This window comes from Mercurialis annua, linkage group LG3, assembly GCF_937616625.2.
Source record: "Mercurialis annua linkage group LG3, ddMerAnnu1.2, whole genome shotgun sequence".
Taxonomy (NCBI): Eukaryota; Viridiplantae; Streptophyta; class Magnoliopsida; order Malpighiales; family Euphorbiaceae; genus Mercurialis; species Mercurialis annua.
The window spans coordinates 3167720-3184916 of NC_065572.1; the positions used below are offsets into that span (position 1 = coordinate 3167720).

At 36.5% G+C, this 17197-nt stretch overlaps 3 protein-coding genes and 1 pseudogene across 4 annotated transcripts; 2 read left to right on the plus strand and 2 right to left on the minus strand.

Annotated features, from left to right (window-relative positions):
• Positions 1-1303: 1303 nt before the first annotated feature.
• Positions 1304-7232, plus strand: LOC126670985 (phytyl ester synthase 1, chloroplastic-like). 2 transcript variants are annotated; one of them, XM_050364669.2, is made up of 14 exons: positions 1309-1405; positions 1745-2311; positions 2440-2491; positions 2949-3004; positions 3488-3646; positions 3728-3832; positions 4017-4123; positions 4328-4449; positions 4559-4667; positions 4987-5120; positions 5753-6122; positions 6256-6369; positions 6515-6600; positions 6808-7232. In XM_050364669.2, the coding sequence occupies exons 2-14, from the start codon at positions 1855-1857 to the stop codon at positions 7106-7108; spliced, it is 2172 nt and encodes a 723-aa protein (XP_050220626.1). In that variant the 5' UTR covers positions 1309-1405; positions 1745-1854; the 3' UTR covers positions 7109-7232. The 2 variants fall into 2 exon arrangements, with proteins under 2 accessions (XP_050220620.1, XP_050220626.1); XM_050364663.2 differs by having other exon boundaries at positions 1304-2311.
• Positions 7233-9260: 2028 nt separating this feature from the next.
• On the minus strand, positions 9261-11064 carry LOC126670990 (uncharacterized; annotated as a pseudogene).
• Positions 11065-11174: 110 nt separating this feature from the next.
• On the plus strand, positions 11175-12509 carry LOC126670988 (uncharacterized). The gene has a single exon (XM_050364674.2). It carries the CDS (start codon positions 11276-11278, stop codon positions 12344-12346), a length of 1071 nt encoding a protein of 356 aa, XP_050220631.1. The 5' UTR covers positions 11175-11275; the 3' UTR covers positions 12347-12509.
• A 1894-nt stretch (positions 12510-14403) lies between these two features.
• LOC126670989 (uncharacterized) lies at positions 14404-16432 on the minus strand. Its single transcript, XM_050364675.2, has 2 exons — positions 16014-16432; positions 14404-15441 (listed from the first exon to the last, which is right to left on the minus strand). The coding sequence occupies exons 1-2, from the start codon at positions 16349-16351 to the stop codon at positions 14787-14789; spliced, it is 993 nt and encodes a 330-aa protein (XP_050220632.1). The 5' UTR covers positions 16352-16432; the 3' UTR covers positions 14404-14786.
• Positions 16433-17197: the final 765 nt, after the last annotated feature.

A 17197-nucleotide genomic window follows, 5' to 3' on the forward strand; every position in this document is an offset into this window, starting at 1 on the left:
TTTATTGTTCACAAAAGATATTTTTAGAATCTTGTATAGTCTTCTTTCTTCTAGTAGATCCGCGGTAGCAGTAGTAGTGTATTACTAGTGACCGCTATGTATATTTTGGATGATATTTATCGTTTTTATTTATATATGTTTCGCACGTTTCCCGACATCTTGGTGCTTACATGAAGTGATTTGCCGTAATAAGTAAAGTATGATTTGACAAACAGGGTATGCTAATTGAATTTAAGAAAAAAATTATGCACGAATCGGGAAAATTGATGTCATCTGTTGGTAATGAGGCATGTGTAAAAAAAAATGAAATCAGACGGTTTTATATGCATGACGTGATAATGATTGACGAAAGATAAACGAATAAATTTTGAATATAACTAGATTTGATATAACATGCTATGCATATATGTGTGGAATCGATAAATCGTTAGACTTATTATAGGTTTCAGAGTAATCCCTATCGTTCTCTAATGCCGGTTGCGACTCGTGAATTTGGATCGTGACAACTATCCAACAAAATTATTTTTAGTTAATCAATCTCATAAAATTTTACAGTAATTTATGATGTAAAATTATAAAAAAAAATACAAAAAAAAAAGAATGTTGTTATAAAAATACGACATAATACTTTAAAAATACAAAAAAAAAAAGAAAAAAAAAACTTCGAGGTCTTTTTAAATATACAGATCAACTGTTTTGATTTTTCGAACACAATTAAGTCCTTGTGATTTTTAAATTGAAAGAAAAAAACCTTAATTTTTTTTATCAAACAAGTAAACCCTTCCGTTAAATATAGCAGTTAACGACGTCAAATGTTTTTAAGAAAAAAATTCAAAAATATCCTTATTATTTATAATATATTTTATTTCAATCTTTCAAATGACTTATATTGATAAACAATTTTAATTAGAAAAAAATTGTTTCCAGGTCCTTAAATTATATTTGTTTTATTTATCTGATTTTTAAACTACTTTTTGTCTTTATCTAGTCTTTTAACTATTTTTTGTCGTTATCTGATCTTTTAACTTAGAAAAAAATCATTTTCCAGTCCCTGACTGACAAAAACGATGCCGTTTAGGGTATTAATTTGCATTTTAAAAATAACAAAACGACGTTGTTTTTATCATCCACAGACTTAAAAATACATTTTTGCTTAGTTGAAGGATCAGATAAGTATAAAAAATAGTTTAAGGACCTGATAAATAAAGCAGATAGAGTTTAGGGACCTGGAAAATTGGAAATGGATTATTCCTTTAAATTAGGGACCCGAATGATATCTTTTGCTTTTAATTTTTTTTTAAAAAAATAAAACGACTTCCGGCGACCGGAGGTCGTGGTCTGTTCTCACCGTCTGTTCTCACCTGAGAACAACGTCTGTTCTCACCTGAGAACAGACCGTTCGTCGGTATTATTATCTCTTTTGCTGTTATTTCTTTTCATTAAAAGATTCTGGTTTTGTTAAAATAAAAAAGAGATTCTGGAAATATTTGTTCTAGAAGTTATTATTTATTCCATTTTGCTCTCTGGGTTTGCTTCAATATTTGATCTTTTTAACTTTTTTTATAATTTGTTATTGTTTGTATAATTGTATATTTTAACAAGAAAGCACAAAGAGTGTGAGTGTTTCAGGTAGAGTGGTTTAGGGCGTTTTCTAGGCCTGTTTGATTTATTAATTTGCTGTTATTTCAACTTTTTTTTTTCAATTTATTCTCTACTAATTACTGCTTGGTTCTTGAAAGGGTAGAAAAAAAGGTGATGAATTTGTAATGGTTCTCTAGAAATCCTCAGATTAAGTGTTTGGAAGTTGTTGTTTTGGGAATTAATTAAGCTCTCTGCCATTTCTTGGATCAAGAAATGGCTTCAGCTGTATCTTTTTGGGTTTGGCCTTATTTCGTGGCGAATTCGGAGGTTAAGTCTCGGTTTCGGGTGAGAGTTCAGAGTTTAGGTGGTAGTGACTCACCTCTGCTGTCATCTGATTCAGTTGGGGTGAATGGAGCTTCTTTAATTGGGTTGAAACAGAAGAATGGAGCTCTTGTTAATGGTGGAAGTTTAGAAAAAGAGGAGATTAGAGTTTTAACTGATGGAGGAAATGGTACATTAAAACCTAGGATTGGTAAAAAGTTGGTGAAAAAAGTTTATAAAGATTTGGAAGTTTTGTGGGATGATGGATATGGAACCAAGACAGTGAAGGATTATCTTCAAGGAGCCAAGGAGATGACTCTTAAGCCCGATGGCGGACCTCCGAGGTGGTTTAGCCCTGTCGAGTGTGGCCAACCATTGAAAGATTCTCCGTCTCTTCTGTTTTTGCCCGGTAAGATGAAAAATGAATCGAGTCGTAATTTGATCAGCTTTTGGTGGATACAATTTAGCTATGTATACAAGTATTTATGGTATTCTAGAATGGTAAATTTGTTTTTGATTTGCTGTTCATGTGTGCAGGGCTTGATGGTGTTGGCTTGGGACTTACTTTGCACCATAAAGCTTTGGGGAAGTAAGTTGTAATATTTACTTAAGGTTTTTGTTTTCAACACCCCTTTTGCTTGTATCTTAATTATTTTGTTCTAAAACTATACTATTCCAAATTAATAAATTCGAATAGAAACCATAAATTCTTATGGAAACTAATTAAATAGATGGATATAACATAAATTTGCATGAGTATATTGTTATAAATAAGTATAGGGAGTAAATTTCTAGTTGTTCATTTATGATTTGCTTTACTTAGTGAGTATAGGCTAAACTAGTAAATAAAGGTGAAAATTCGTTTTTATTGATATTGAATTTGATAAATATCAGTTTTATGAATTTACTCATGATTTCATTGTTCTGTTAGATAATTTTGTGATTATAATGCTTGATAGTTGAAAACTGGAAATTATTGTTCGGTTTCTGTTGTTTTCGCCTCAAGTAAAGAAATGACTGTTTTCTTATGATATTGGCAAATGCAGGGCGTTTGAAGTTTGGTGCCTTCATATTCCAGTTTACGACAGAACACCATTTGAAGGTCTCTATCTATTAGCACTTCCTATGTGCTTTATATTTTCTAGAAATAAAATTTTATCTTAAAAGAAAAAGATTTGTCAATTTTCTGATTGATACTTTATTACCATCTGTTTAATTACTGTAAGAGTTAATCCTCAAGTGTATAGCCATTTCATAACATATAGATACCACATGCTATCTTATCTCGAAACTTTTCAAATCTTATGTTTTGGTGTTCGTTTATTTTTTCCGAAATGCTTCTGAAACTCTGCAACTCCTATATGTATACCTTATTTTGTAAAACAATATCCGCATTTCGCTTTTAGTTTCAGAAATGCTTTCTAAACTCCGAAACTATGTACTTATAGCCTATTCATATAAAAAGTATTGTTTCAGCATTTTTATTTCCATGCTATGTAGACCATATGAGTTTGAGCAAAAGATAAAGTATTATAAGAATGACTCGAATATTCTTGCTGTTACAATGGGATCTTGTTTCTTGAAGGACTGATGAATTTTGTCGAGGAAACTGTAAGGGCTCAGCATGCATTATCCCCTACTAGGCCTATTTATTTAGTAGGGGATTCCTTTGGAGGATGTCTAGCACTTGCTGTTGCTGCTCGTAATCCTAAAATCGACCTTGTATTGATACTAGTTAATCCAGGTCAGTCTCGCTTCCCGGATAAACAACATTCATCATATATTCTGAATAAGTTCTTGATTAATTCTTATTCTTTTATTTTAGCTACATCATTTAGCAGGTCACAGTTGCAACCGTTTCTTCCTGTCTTAGAAGCTGTCCCTGAAGGATTACATAATGCAGTTCCTTATCTGCTTAGCTTTGTGATGGGTACATAATCACCTGTTTTATGATATTACTCATCTATTTGTTATAATTTACACGTATAGCGTGTGTTTGAATTAACACCCAACTTCCAGTAAATTTTCCAGTTCCTAATAGCTTTAACTTTTAATTACCCCACCGAGACAAGAAATTTCTCTAAAGTTGCTAATTTTTCATTTCATGGCATCAGGTAATCCGTTGAAGATGGCAATGGCAGATATCGAATATAGGCTTTCTCCTAGATTAAAAATTGAGCAACTGTCTGGAAATCTCACCGCTTTGCTGCCATATCTTTCTGTATGCACTGCTAGCCTTTTTGCCTGTTTTTTTTTTTTTCATTCTGTTTACTCTTTACATTGCATTCATTGTTCTTGTGGAATGTTTTATTTTCTACCACTATGGTATTTCCATAACCTAAAGTAGAACTATAGACCAAAATTGATGCGGAATACATTGATTTCTAATGGGCAATCGGAATCATTCTGACATGTTTATTTTCAGGATTTGGCTGATATTCTTCCTAAGGAAACTCTTCTTTGGAAGTTGAAACTGCTAAAAACAGCTGCAGCTTATGCTAATTCCCGTCTTTATGCTGTAAAAGCCGAAGTGCTAGTGCTTGCAAGGTCTTTATTCTCCTTTCATGTGCTTGTTTTTCTTTAACACTGTATGCAACCCCAGAATTGGTAAGATGAAATTCAAAGTTAAGTGGTGGTTTTGGTTTTCTCATTACAGCGGTGCCGATTATTTGCTTCCTAGTGCCGATGAAGCTAAACGGCTGAATAGTTCCCTGCAGAATTGTATAGTGCGCCACTTCAAAGACAATGGACATACACTTCTATTGGTATGTAAAAATGAAGCATGTTATCCATGTATCTGAAATAAGTGATTGTATATTTGTGTGTGTGCGTGTGTATTAGGCTCCTTATGCTCACTTTTGAGTCGGTTGAGCTTCTGGTTTCATTAAAATTTGCATGACTTATTGAAATTGAATCAACGCCTGAAATTTCTTCAATTCCGAGTAAAGAGATCACATTTTAAATGATCAGATGTTGATCGTGTGTGCATGTGTATAAGGCTCCTTTCTTTTAACTTTATTCGACTGTAGGCTGCTTTTATCATACATTCTTCCCTTTCTTTGAACTTTTACTTTGATGCAATAGGAAGAAAGCATTAGTTTGCTCACTATTATTAAAGGTACCGGCAAATACCGCTGTTCAAGGAAGCTTGATCATGTCTCAGACTTCTTGCCACCTAGCATGTCAGAATACAAACATGGCTGTGACCAAGTAACTGGGTAAGTTAATAGAATCCTTCATGTTGTCTCTTAATGGAGGCAACTTGATCTAGCTCATTGAGGTCTGTGATTTTTCTATCAACAAAGGCACAAAATATCTAGTGTTCAAGTTGGTGGTTTTGGACATATAAACCCACAACTTGGTAAAATTGGATCATTTTTTCCTGGACTTTCTAAAAACAGATATTTTATATGGATGTTTGTTGGGTCATTTTTAAGAAGTTTAGGGTATGATGATCCAAGTTTGTCAAGTTGTGGGTTTATTATTTGTTCAAAACCACCAATTTAAACATTTTTTATCTTTTGTGCCGAGTTGGAGAGGTGCATTGAACCTTTGTTGAATTTAATATATGTTGTCCCATGGTCCATTCCTCGAATTTTCATTTAACACAAAGCTTACCAGCACAAAACTGTGAACACTTGATCAATTCGTCGCTATCTTTTTCGTCCTCACTTATTTGCTGTTACATTGCTTAAATATTCATGGTCAGATATTACTGGTGAACTTACACAGTTGTCCCAGATTAGGCTTTGACTACTTGCTGGGTCGACTGACTTTGTAAAGTTGAGACCCACCCCATGAATTTATCTATTTACGGCTCCACCTACTCATATGATTACTTGTATTTCAGGTTATTACGTTTTTCTACCGGTACTGCTATGTTCTCAACTCTGGATGATGGAAAGATAGTCCGAGGTCTTTCTGGAGTTCCAAATAAAGGTCCTGTCATATTCATTGGTTACCACATGTTGATGGGACTTGAACTTTATTCATTTTATGAAGAATTTATAAGAGAGAAAAGAACTCCACTCCGTGGTTTAGCGCATCTAGTGCTATTTGATGGTACTCTAGAGCAACCGTCCAATGACTTCTCTTATAATGATTGGTTGAAAATAATGGGTGCTGCACCCGTTACGCCAAACAATCTTTTTAAATTGCTTTCAGCAAAGTCACATGTTCTTCTTTATCCCGGAGGTGCACGCGAGGCTCTGCATTACAAGGTACCCCGATTTGGCATTTTAAATTATCGCTTGCAATGTTAACAAGCGTAATGTATTTGTTGCATGATATCCTTCAATATAGTCCTTTTGCATTACTTAAATAATACCTCAATTTGTTATTTTGCAATTGCAGGGGGAAGCGTATAAGTTATTTTGGCCTGATCAACCCGAGTTTGTAAGAATGGCTGCGAAGTGTGGAGCCACAATTGTACCATTTGGAACTGTAGGAGAAGATGATATAGCAGAAGTAAATTCTGTTTCACTTTTTTGTCCTTCTGCCTGCTATATCTTATTTCTTGCTATGGCAATGGAAATTGTGCAGTAAATAGTACCAAGAATCTGGATGATTTTTTAAGAGTTTAATCCTTTATCTTATTTCCTGAATGTGGCAGTTAGTTCTTGACTACAACGATCTAATGAAAATCCCGGTGCTTAATAAATACATACGAGAGGCTAGTCGCAAAGCCACGAAAATCAGGTAAGTTACTGTCCATACGATGACACATGCTAAATTAGGTCTATATTGTATGGAAACAGGAACTCTGCAAGGGAAAGTTCTGAAGAAAAAAAGGGTGAAATTTCAGAAGCATTTTCAGAAATGGAAACAACACAATAAAACATAGAATTCAACGAGTTAGCTATGATTCTAGCTACTTTACTGACAAACATTATGATCTAACTATAGGGATGAGAGTCAAGGAGAGGTAGCCAACCAAAAAATGTTTATTCCGGGGCTGTTGCCGAAGATACCAGGCCGTTTCTACTTTCTATTCGGAAAGCCGATAGAGTTGAAGGGAAAGGAAGACCTGCTGCAAGACAGAGGTTATGCAAATGAATTATACTTGCAGGTAAAATCTGAAGTTAAACGTAACATGGATTACTTGATACAGAAGAGAGAGGAGGATCCTCTTAGGAGTATATTTGATAGAACACTATACCGTGCATTTTATTCTCCTTTAAATGAAGTTCCTGCATTTGATCTTTGATTTTTTTTTGTTATACATGATCTGGTGATCTTAAAACTTCTGTAATTTTGCAATTATACAACAGTCAAGTCTGTACAATGTGCATATAATTGAAGTTATGAAATTGCTGCTTTCTGTATTGTCATTCCTTCTCAGTTTCTTACTTCCAAAAAACCCATCTGATGTTATGCTAATTTTTCGGATAACCGAATCGAAGTGAACCGGTAGGTTCCATTTGTATGGAAAGTAAACAGGAATTATTTGCTTTCAAAATCGAATGGAGCCGAAAATTATAATATCAAATTGAACTAAAATTGTCTGTTCGATTCTTGATTATCTAGCTCGTTTCAATCTTTCTTAGATAGAGCAGAACTTGATTCTGAAACTTTTATTCAGTGAGGTGAAAAGGTTGTAAGAATAGACAACTCGAATTTCTGAATTCAACATCTCAATAATGATGCACCATATCTATATAATATGTATTCTGCACAATGATTCTTTTCATATGATTTTTCCAACTTGGGGGAAGCATTATAATTCATCAACATACAGAATCTGATTCTATGAAACATTTTCAAGGGAATCTATAAGTGCGGAATTATATAATTCATTAGCATTCGACCCTTTTACGCGCAGTAGAGACTCTATTTCTTACATCGCTACACAACTTTTCTATATAAAAGCAAATAAGCATTAGCTTCATTCATAAGCACTGGAATCTATTAGAGTATTTTGAAGGAGAAAGGCTTCAACACCAAGTATACTGATGGCGGGGAACAAATTTCCATTCAGAAACTCTTCTGTCTGCAATGCACCGGCAGTTGATGGCTGGTGCAAAGCAAACTGCGCCTTAGATCATGTGTGCCGGCCAGGCGTTGTTGGTGCTGAAGGGAGGAAAGGGCCAATTGTTTCGTATGGTCAACAGAACTCGGATTTCTATGTGACAACAACTGAAACATTTGTTCAAGAACATGTTCTGTCACCTTTTGTTTCAGAACACAAGCAAGTGTCTCACAGATCACATGGTCCACGGGAGAGTTATCAAGTTGTTAAAGAAAGGTGGCACTCACCATCGAGTCCGGCTCACAGCCGCCCACAGAAGGTTGATGCATTCCTCAACAAGGTTCACACTGAGGCTAGCAAACCCCGGCCTGGCCATTTCAGTTCAGCAAATAGGAGTCAGACTGTTAAACACACAAACAGCTTCGGTCCACCAAATAGGAGTCAGACTGCCAAACCCACAAAATTTTCTGGCTATACTGGAGGGTATGGTAGTGATGACGATTTCAACGATTCTGGCCATACTGGAGGGCATAGTAGTGATGACGACTTCAACAACCATGATTGGCGAAATCAGAGTGGTAAAACATACAAAAATGATGGCTATGATGACAACTTCAGCAAGCACGGCAGCAACGGAGGATGGGGTCGACATAACAATGCAGCATGGGGTGGTGCACCATCGAATTCTACCTACTCCAAGCCAACAAGTGATATCAGCACAAAATACTTCACGGAATCTGTGAAACATTCTCATGCTACTGCTCCACGGTTCACGTATGCAGAACTTGCTTATGCTGGTGGCAGGGATTTTATCCGGACGGAGCCAAACATGACTACCCACGGCGGGTGTGCTAGGCCAAGTGCTGCAAAATGGGCATCGCCACCTAACTCCCACCTTTCCAAGCCGATTAGTGATATTAACATGGCTATGGAGGTTCTGAAAGAAGCTGCTCAGCCTTGTCACTCTCCTGTTATGAACTCCTGGTATACTGAATCAAGCTTTATCGAAACCATTGATAGCACAGAGGATGCAAGGAGACACAATTTCAATTATCCATCCAAGCCCACAAACAAGAGATGCTAATTACACAACAGCCGTCGACTGTATGGAGCTGCAATGAAGTGTTTGGAAATAATAATCTGAAATCGGAATCTTAGCGACGACGGTTTCTTTCGAATATACTTTGAAAAGTTCCTCTTCCCCTTTAAGCTACTCATATAAGTTAATGTACTAATGCTACCTAACACAAAAAGCTGTTCTCATTTTCACTATTTTAATAAACTTTCTTTAAGATATAGTATGCTCCGGCAAACGAGCATTTGCCATGACAGCCACACGCAGCCTTATTCACAGGAGCATGCACAACATTATCCTCGATAAGAATAAGAGGATCAAAACATTACACTGTAATTCCAAAAAAACACAGATTATGTAAACAGTAGTAGGCTGATCCATTTCACATCGAGCAATGATAAAGATATAACATAAAAATCTGAAAAAGAATCTATATGTATCACACGTTTGTTTAAATTAATGGGGCAAACTTATTTTCACGCCTGCGCCTGTGCTTGAATCCTTAGAATCAAAGTTTCACTTAATTTGTCCTTTCTCAAGAAGCATACAGTTACAAACTATGTCCAGATTGAGATGATTTCCCCAAAGAGACTCCGAGATCATTGACTGTCCCTTCTACTTACAACTATCAATAGTATGATTAAGCTAGGCCCTGTAGATTATGAGGTAAGTCAGCGGAAAATAACAAAAAGGAGTATACAGTACCAGGGCAGCCTCGTTCGAGCATCAGCACAGCTGAAATTAAAGCCAAGACGAGTTGATCTGCTGCACCTCTCACGCTTTGAATCTTTTAAACTCGAACCAAATTTCATAGTGATTAAAAAGCAGGCTATCATGGTTATGTTTTCCTAGGTACTCAAGTCCCAAATTTGTTAGCCTCTTGGTACATTCCTCACCTCCCAGTCTTGAACAAAATTTGATATTGTGCGACACTAACTTGCTCGCTAATCTTTCCAATCCAACCCAGATAAGCTTATCAGGCATGTGAAGAAAAACAGCACTAGCGTATATATGATCGTACATAACCCTGAGCCAAACTTAGAGAAATCCATATCTTCTCCTCGCATAATCAGAGACAGTGATAGTGGCCTGGACTAAGATACTGAATAAATGCAAGCCAACACAGAGTGTACCATATCCAATCTCAAGCACTTGTGAGCTGGGTGATAAGCGAGCAGACTCGGCTAGGAACTCGAACACATCTCGCCGACCTGCCCATAGAGCTCACCGGGGCATGGAAGTGCGGTATGATATTGGATTCTGGCTCTTCATAGTGTGAGAAACCCTTATATCTGAACAATATAATCCAGTCTAAGTAAAAGATAAAAAAAATCCAATTTAAGTATAAACACATAGATATAGAAACATGCTACAGTGATTAGAAATCTTATATAAGCAGAAACCATCCATTATCTACAGTTACATAAACACAATCAGCAGACCTAACACATTACTTTGAAAAAAAGTAAGAAAAATATGAAAATGTCTGAACTTTTTCAACACCAAAAAAAACCCAGCAACCCAAAACAAGGAAGAAAAAAGATTTTAAAAGAAACAACTTACTGAATAAGATCTTGTAATTGCTGAACCCTAGTTCGTGGGTTAATCCCTTTCCTAAGAACATTATCTGGCATATGCAATCCATTAACATGGATCTGATCTTTAACCCATTCCATATCCTCTTTCGTCATTAATTTTCTCTCCTTCACGTCTCCAAACTCATGATTACCGCCACTAAAACGGTCTAAAGAAGAAGGAGAAGAAAAAGAAGAAACAGAGCAATCGCAAGAAGATATAATAATAAAGCGAGAGAAACTAATGCTACAGATGGATACTAATGTTACAGATGGAAAGTAAAGCGGGAGAAATTCGACGGTCCTGCAAGTATTGGAGGTCATAATTACAGATGGAAACTAAAGCGGGAGAAATTCGACGGTCCTGCAAGTATTGGAGGTCATAATCTAGATAGAGCAGAACTTGATTCTAAAACTTTTATTGAGTGGTAGAGGTGAAAAGGTTTCAAGAATAGACAGCTCAAACTAGTTCATTGTACATTCTGATATGAATGCACCATATCTGTATTCTGCAGATTGGTTCTTTTCAAAAGAATTTTCCAGCTCTGGGGAAACTTTGTATCCATCAACATACAGAATCTGATTCTATCAAAAACTAAAGGGAATCTATAAATGCAGAATGAAAGGCAGCATTCGAGCATTCGATCCTTTTACGAAGTTTCTATATAAGAGCAAATACCCGGTAGCATCATTTATAAGCACTGGAAATTCATTACCGTGTTTTAACAAAGAAAGGCTTCAACACCAAGTAAATTGATGGCTGGGAACAATTTTCCATTCAGAAACTCTTCTGTCGATGCACCGGCAACTGATGGCTGGAAGAAAACAAGATATGCCTCAGATCATGTGTGCCGGCCAATCATTGTTGATACTGAAGGGAGGAAAAGGCCAATTGTTTCATACGGTCAGGCTGGTCAGCAGAACTCAGATTTCTATGGGACGACAACTGAGACAATTGTTCAAGAGCATGTTCTTTCACCTTTTGGTTCAGAACACAAGCATGTGTCTCACAAATCACATGGTCCACTGGAGAGTTATCAAGTTGTTGAAGAAAGGTGGCACTCACCATCAAGTCCAGTTCACAGCCGGCCGCAGAAGGTCGATGAATTCCTCAACAAGGTTCACGCCGAGGCTATCAAACCCCGGTTTGGCCCTTCTTTTAGTCCAGCAAACAGGAGTCAGACTGCTAAACCCACACACCTTTCTGGCCATAGTGGAGGGTATAGTAGTGACAACGACTTCAACGACCATGATAGGCGAAATCACAGTGGTAAAACATACAAAAATGATGACTATAATGACAACTTCAGCACGCATGGAAGCAACGGAGGATGGGGTGAACATAATAAAACAGCATGGGGTGGTGCATCACCGAATTCCACCTACTCCAAGCCAACAAGTGATGTCAACACAGAATACTTCACTGAATCTGTGAAACAATCTCATGCTAGTGCTCCACGTTTCACGCATGCAGAACCAACCTATGCTGGTGGTGGGGAATTTATCCCAACGGAGCCAAATATGATTACACACGGCGGGTGGGCTAGGCCAAGTGCTGCAAAATGGGCATCGCCGCCTAATTCTAACCTTTCCAAGCCGATCAGTGACATCAACACGGCTATGGAGGTTCTGAAAGAAGCTGCCCAGCCTCGTCACTCTCCTGCTATGAACTCCAGGTATACTGAATCAGGCTTTACAGAAACAATTGACAGCACAGAGGCTGCAAGGAGATACAAGTTCAACTACCCACAAACAAAAGAAAATAATTACACAACGGCCATCGACAGTAGGGAGGCTGCAATGATGTATCAGGGAAAAATAATCTGAAATCAGAATCTAAAATCAGAATATAGAGGCAGCGGTTTCTTTTAAAGATACTTTGCAAAGTTCCTCTTCTCCTTTAAGCTACTCATAAATGAATGTTGTATTGCTACCTAATACAAAAAGCTGTTCTTATTTTCACCATTTTAATAAACTTCCTTTAAATCTAGTATGCTCAGGCAACAAACATTTGCCATGACAGCCAAACTAAGATTCAGAATCATTACTAGGACTCGTTTATGTGCCCAAGAGCACTCACAATATTGTCATTAGTAACAATGAGAGGATCAAAACATTACACCGTAAATACAAAAAGAAGAACAGATTATGTAAACTATAGTAGACTGCACCATTTCACATCATAATTTTTGAGCAACGATAAATTTATTGCATTAATATCTGAAAAAAAAATCTATATGTTTCACACGTTTTTTTGAATTAATGGTGCAAAATTCTTTTCACGGCCTACGCCTAAATAATTAGTGAATCCTTAGAATCAAAGTTTTTTTTTCTTAAGAATCATACAGTTACAAAATACAAATCCAAGTTTTTATACACATGACAAGGACAACAAGTGAAACTGACAGCGAGAGGGGAAATAAGACACTAATATAACCTTCTAGAGAGGCTCATTTATTTTATTTTGAAAAAAAATCATATAATTTTGATATAAATATATCCTAACAATAAATGTATTACATATTAGCAAATGTGCCATTTTTGTCATTTTTCATATATCTTTTTATGATACAATATTTCATTTCCCTTTTTTTCTGCCCGTCTTCTGTTTTAGTTTTTCAATAAGACATATCTGACTTTAAGTTGTTTCTACGCTTGCGGTCCTAAAGTAGCTAGATCATAAACAAGACACTTGAGAAAAAAGATTTTTTTAGATTAGCAGAAAAGTGCTTATCAAAAGAAAAGTGAGCTGAGAACGCGATCATAATAAGTACATAAAAATAATTTATCGCTTACTTCTCTTTTGAATTCAGCTAAAGCAGCACCAGAGAAATCCTGGTCTAGGAATTTCTTCACAGCAACCTCCTGTAAATTCTCCAGAAGTCAGAAATTGAAAGTTTAAATCAGTTTCCTCCAAAAGTTTAAAAAGGTCAATACAGTTAAAGGCAGAAATTCTCTAGTATGACCTCTGACCAAGAATTCAACTATCAAGTACTGATGGTAGCAGTTAGTAAAAATAGGAGAATAATTATTATACAAAGTGACAATTGTTCTTTTACTAATCACCACTCCAACTAAACTTACAATGTGAATTTCAGATTCAGATGTGAAGCAAAATCATCGTTTAGGTACTATGAACTTGTAAACATACACCAAATGAAGACAGCAACAAGTCAAGAATGAAAAGGATTAAGAGAAGACCGGAATGCCATGAAGATAAGCTTAGTCTTATTAACTAATTTCTGCAATTAATAAATCCCAGAATGTAACAAATTGAAGTAAATGCCAGTGAATGCTGGGAAAATCAGGCTCACCGTGCCATTCCAGTCAGCATGATATACCTCCTCGTACGAGCCTGCCACAATGAAAGATGACACAGACAAATATAGGAAGCATTTGAACCAGCGAAGAAACACTAAAGAACCAACCGAAAACATCTTAACTTGCGAGCATTAAAATAACACCACTCTTCCAACAATAGTTGTACAAGATATTGAAGCTATAGCTTCATTATCATCATCTAATACTTAAATTGATTTTGCTTAAGAAAATATCAATATAGAGGCAGCGGTTTCTTTCAAAGATACTTTGCAAAGTTCCTCTTCTCCTTTAAGCTGCTCATAAGTGAATGTAGTTTTGGTACCTAATACAAAAAGCTGTTGTAACTTTCACCATTTTAATAAACTGTCTTTCAATCTAGTATGCTCGGGCAACAAACATTTGTAATGACAGCCGAACTAAGATTCAGAATCATTAGTAGGACTTGTTTATGTGTGCTCTCATTGTCCTTAGTAACAATAAGAGGATCAAAATATTACAATGTAAATCCAAAAAGAAGATTAGATTATGTAAACTATAGTAGGCTGCACTGTTTCAAATCATAATTTTGAGCAACGATAAATTTATAGCATAAATATCTGAAAAAGGACCTACATGTTTCACACGTTTTTTTGAATTAATGGGGCAAAATTCTTTTCACGGCCTACACCTAAGTAATTAGTGAATCCTTAGAATAAAAGTTTCACTCAATACAGTTACAAAATACAAACTGAGACTAGATTGAGATGATTTCCCCGATAAAAATCTGCAAGATCATTGACTATCCCTCCTACTTACAACTATCAACAGTATGATTAAGCTAGGTCCCGTAGATTATGAGGTAAGTCATCAGAAGATAACAAAAAGGAGAATACAGCACCAGGGCAGCCTCGTTTGAGCATCAGCATAGCTGAAATTAAAACCAAGACAAGTAGATATGCTACACTTCTCATGCTTTGAATCTTTTAAACTCGAACCAAATTTCGTAGTGATTAAAAAGCAGGCTATCGTGGGTATGTTTCCCCAGGTACTCGAGTCCCAAATTTGTTAGCCTCTTGGTACATTCCTCACCTCCCAGTCTTGAACAAAATTTGATATTGTGCGACACAAATATTCGGCCATCATAGGGTTTTAACTTACTCGCTAATCTTTCCAATCCAACCCAGACAAGCTTATCAGGCATGTGAAGAAAAACAGCACTAGCATATATAAGATCATACATAACCCCTGAACCAAACTTAGAGAAATCCATATCTTCGCCTCGCACAATCAGCGGTCTCTTCTGCAAAAGACCCGCAGCAGGAAGCTCATATCTGAATGCAGCCATTAGAGAGAGCTCATCTCTTTCAAGACAGTGATAACGGCCTGGTCTAAGATACCGAATAAAATGCAGGCCAACACGGAGTGTACCACATCCGATCTCAAGCACTTGTGAGCCGGGTGATAAGCGAGCAGACTCGGCTAGGAACTCAAACACGTCTCTCCCACCCGCCCACGGCTCCCCATAGTTACTGTGATGCTCTTCCACGAGTAGCTCACCGGGACATGGAAGTGCAATATGACTTTTCCAGTCTGTCCCTTCATAGTGTGAGATACCCTTATATCTGAAAAACATAATCAAGTCAAATAAAAGCAAAAAAATGCTAACTTTGGAATGATTTAATGCTTACATTACAATGTGATTCTTTAAAATTACTAACAACCAGATAAATCACAATAATACTAAAATCAGTAGACCTAACACATTGCTTTGAAAAAACTTAAAAAAAAAATCTACTTTTTTACTACCAAAACAAACGGATATTAAACCTGTCAAGCCACTTAATTTTCCGCAAATTACAGAAAGGGTACTGAATTTAAAAACAATAAAAAAAAAAGTTACTAACTTTTCAAATTATTTTAACGGAATATCACCCGAGCCAAAAAACACTAAATTTTCGCGTTTTTGCCGATATGACATTGCCAGAATTACAAATTTGCAATAAACTCAATGAAATTTGTTTACGACAGTGACCTCCCGTTATAATAAAATCATAAGTGAACGTTTCTAACGATTTAAAACATAATAACCTTTCTGTAATTTCGAATAAACAGAGTGACCTAAAAAGTTCAATATCCAAACAAAACACAGCAATTCAAAACACGGTAAAAAGATAAAAGAAAAAGAAAAACTTACTGATTAAGATCTACTAATTGGTGAGCCCTAGTTCGAGGGTTAATTCCTTTCCTAAGAGAATTATTTTGCATATGCAATCCATTAATACGGATCTGATCTTTGCCCCATTGAATATCCTCTTCCGTCGTTGATATTCTCTCCATAGCGTCTCCGAACTCACGATTTCCGCCGCTAAAACGGTCTGAAGACGACGGAGAAGAAGGAACCGGGCAGTTGCAAGAAGATGACGTGGATAGAAGAAGAAAACACATGAGCGCTGTTGCTGATACTGATAGAACTAGAACTGGAACTGTTATTACTATCCCTTTTTGTGTCGGCGATGCTGTTAAGATCGCCATTTTTGAGGTTTTGTTTGTTTGAGATTTTTACTGCGTTTTTTGTGGTGTCTGAGAGAAGGTTGGCTTCTTTTGCAAGCTCTGTACTTTTGTCGGTTTTTTGTTTATATAATATGTAATGTCGTTTTACTGGTTGATTAGCTGTTTGTATAGTGTCGTTTTACTGGTTTATTAAAAATTGAACAAAGGATCACTTTACCCCCCGAACTTGGCACAAAGTATCAAAAACGTCCAAATTAGCAAAACGGGATCACTTTTACCCTGAACTTGTCAAATTTAGTACAAATTCCCCCCTCCCCACTCTCACCTTAGAGAGTGTAACTCACTCTCCGGTTTTAATAGTGGTTTTGGTTTTCTAAGGTGGTTTTTGCTTGAAAAAAGTTTAAAATGGTCCTAATTTTTTTTAAACGTTTTAAATTAATACCTAACAATTTTAAAAAGGGACAATTTCATCCTTTTAATTTCAAATTACAAATTAATCCTCCAACTTTTACATATATACCAAATTAATCCCTAAAATTTATATTTTTAATAAAAAAAATCAATTTTTTTAAAAAATTTCCTCCAGCGAGGAGGAGCAGCTCCTCCTCGCCTGCTCCTCGCCTGAGGATTGCTCCTCAGGCTGAGGAGCAAGGAGCAGATCTGCTCCTCGAAAAAACGAGGAGCAGATCTGCTCCTCGTTAACGACCCACCGCGCGGTGGGTCGTTCAAAGCAGACCCACTGGTGGGTCTGTTGTTAACAGACCCACCGGAGGGTCTGTTTGTAACAGATCCGACGTCGGCAACAGACCTGACGTCGGGTCTGTTGTTTACAGACCCTCCGGTGGGTCTGTTAACAACAGACCCACT